The following is a 2,500-nucleotide window of genomic DNA, read 5'->3' on the forward strand; positions in this document are numbered from 1 at the left end:
CACCCTTTTTACCTGTTCTGTATTTTTGCAGAAAATACGGAATACTTTTACAAAAGTGGGCCAAAGGTGCAGAGGATGCCATATGTTTTACATTGCCTCCTATTGACAAATCGCTTCACTGTATTGTTTCCTTTATCGTCTCTGTAAGTGGCTTTGGATTAAAGCATCTGCTAAATGCCTGAATGTAAATGTTATTTGTGCAGTTGTGTACCGTATTGTGTTGCATGACCAGTTTATATTGTTCTTTGGTTTTTGAACTTCTCTTGTCTTGTAAGATCATCTTCATCTACTTTACAGTAGTGTAATGTTTTATTTTTTATTTTTTCCTAAAGCTCATTCTTGCACTTTGCTCTATGTGCACTCTTTTATGTTGTATATACTAATAAACACTAAGATGTCAAATTATTCTTGAATCCCACTAAGAGGTTTAGTAACAGTGTTTTGAATTGATCTCACCAATGTCTAAGACTATGTTGCAGTGTGGGTGATTTTGAGGGCTTGTGTGTCATATCTGAGGGAAAAGTTTGGTTTTTCAGCCAGTTTGAATGGTTTAGAGAAGAGAGCTTCATTTTGACCTGAAAATAGGATGTTTGGGGAATTGGGTGAGATGTTATGGATTTGTGCTCACTGTTTTGAGAATACGAGGCAGAATTTCAAGAAATGTGTTTAAGCAATCGAGAAAAACTGTAATGTTGGAAACACTTGACAGAATGGATTATACAAACTGTAAGCAGTACTGTATCCTATAGACTTAAATATGGATTAAATATGATGTAGACAAGTAAAATATTTGTGTAATGTTTCAGAAATGTTTCTATGGCCCTGAGCAGAGGACGATGAGAGTTTTTGGGATCGCTCGTCTTGGGGTGTGGAAGAACCTCCTTCAGGTGTGGAGGAAAGGTTACCGTGGTAACAGGAAGGGGGAGGGTTTCACTTTAGGAGGCCTGTATGTGATTGGACCAGAGAATCAGGTAATGTACTCCAACAACTTTATAATACATGATTTATTATTAAACATACAAATACATTTCAAATATAAATGACATCTGTGTGTGTGTGTGTGTGTGTGTGCGCGTGCGCGTGCGCGTGTGCGTGTGCGTGTGCGTGTGTGTGTGTGTGTGTGTGTGTGTGTGTGTGTGTGTGTGTGTGTGTGTGTGTATTTAGGGAATTCTGTTTGAGCATCAGGAGAAAGAGTTTGGAGATAAAGCCGATCTCTCACAAGTCCTGAAGGCTGTCAACAGAATTCAGACAAAAGAGAATTAAATCAAACACAAACTACTCCATCTGTGCACAGTCCACCATAACCTACAGCTAAGAAATCAACTTCTGTTTGCTCTCCTGCGTGTGCGTGCGTGCGTGCGTGTGTGTGTGCGTGCGTGCGTGTGTGTGTGTGTGTGTGTGTGTGTGTGTGTGTGCGAGTGCGTGTGTCTGTGGTCTAAGAGTGTCTGTATGACAGACTGACCCTAAACTGTAATGATGGGACAGTTTTGATGATTTACACTTCAGACTGCTGACACACAACAGTAACACACACACACAACTGAAAGCTTCAACTTTTATTTTGTAAGTGTCTTCAGTAAATGTAAATTCAGACCAAAATATCATTCATATCATGAAAAATCTAATTACACTTATCAGGATTTAAATTCAGAAAGAAATATTATTTTAAATGTACATTTTCTTTAATTTCTCTTTACAATCTTCTATAAAAATGGATATTATGTGTGTTTATGAAATAAATCTATAAATCAAATGACATTCGTTTTGCCTGTTATTATATAATAAACAATTCTATAAGACTCCAGAAATTAGACAGGAGCATCATGTTTAAGAGATCAGATATTTAACATTAAATCGACATACAAACCGCCAGACAAGAGAGGCACGTCACTGTGAAGATTGACAGCTCTTTAAACCAATCATAATCTTACACTTCTCTGACGTCGACCAATCACAGAGCGGGTCACGGCAGAAGATGACACCAGCGCAGTCGTCAGAAATGACAGGACTCACCTCAGGATGACAACAGGTACAGCTCTTACCTGCGGGTTAAATACTCTGTCAATGTTCATAAAAGAGTTTTGTGTCTTTATTTAAATTAAATTCCGTCCCGTCGTAGCGTCCGACCTGACAGAAAGTAACGGAGCGTGTCGTTGCGTTGAATTGGACAGATATCCTGACGGTGAACTGCTCGTGCGCGTTTGAACATATCAAAACCTCCGTGCATGAATAACTCCTCAACTATTTAAGTGTGTTTGTGTGTATTCTTCTGTGTGACATTCATTAAACAACAGCTTTAGATTACTAACACTCATTTAACTCAAATAGCAACCACGATATTTCCCGCACCACGGTATGTTTAAAGGTACCATGGTTTTATATCGTTGTGGTATTGCCCTGTGAAATTACAGTTTATCAAAGAACAAATGAAGAGTTTGGTTCCAAAATGAGAGTACATTTTTTCAAAAATAATGTTTTTTATTATGTTTTATTGTGTTAG

The 2,500-nt window shown here is 38.0% G+C and overlaps 1 protein-coding gene and 1 pseudogene across 1 annotated transcript in view; both read left to right on the top strand.

The window, feature by feature from the left end:
* Positions 1–1,369, top strand: part of LOC130569257 (peroxiredoxin-like 2A) — a 6,305-nt pseudogene extending 4,936 nt beyond the window's left edge.
* A 616-nt stretch (positions 1,370–1,985) lies between these two features.
* pdzd7b (PDZ domain containing 7b) overlaps positions 1,986–2,500 on the top strand; it is a 7,004-nt gene continuing 6,489 nt past the window's right edge. The window contains exon 1 of the mRNA XM_057358640.1: positions 1,986–2,029. Within this exon, the coding sequence (XP_057214623.1) occupies positions 2,020–2,029 (10 nt within the window). The 5' untranslated portion in view covers positions 1,986–2,019. The remainder of the gene's footprint in view (positions 2,030–2,500) is intronic.

This window comes from Triplophysa rosa, linkage group LG18, assembly GCF_024868665.1.
Source record: "Triplophysa rosa linkage group LG18, Trosa_1v2, whole genome shotgun sequence".
Taxonomy (NCBI): Eukaryota; Metazoa; Chordata; class Actinopteri; order Cypriniformes; family Nemacheilidae; genus Triplophysa; species Triplophysa rosa.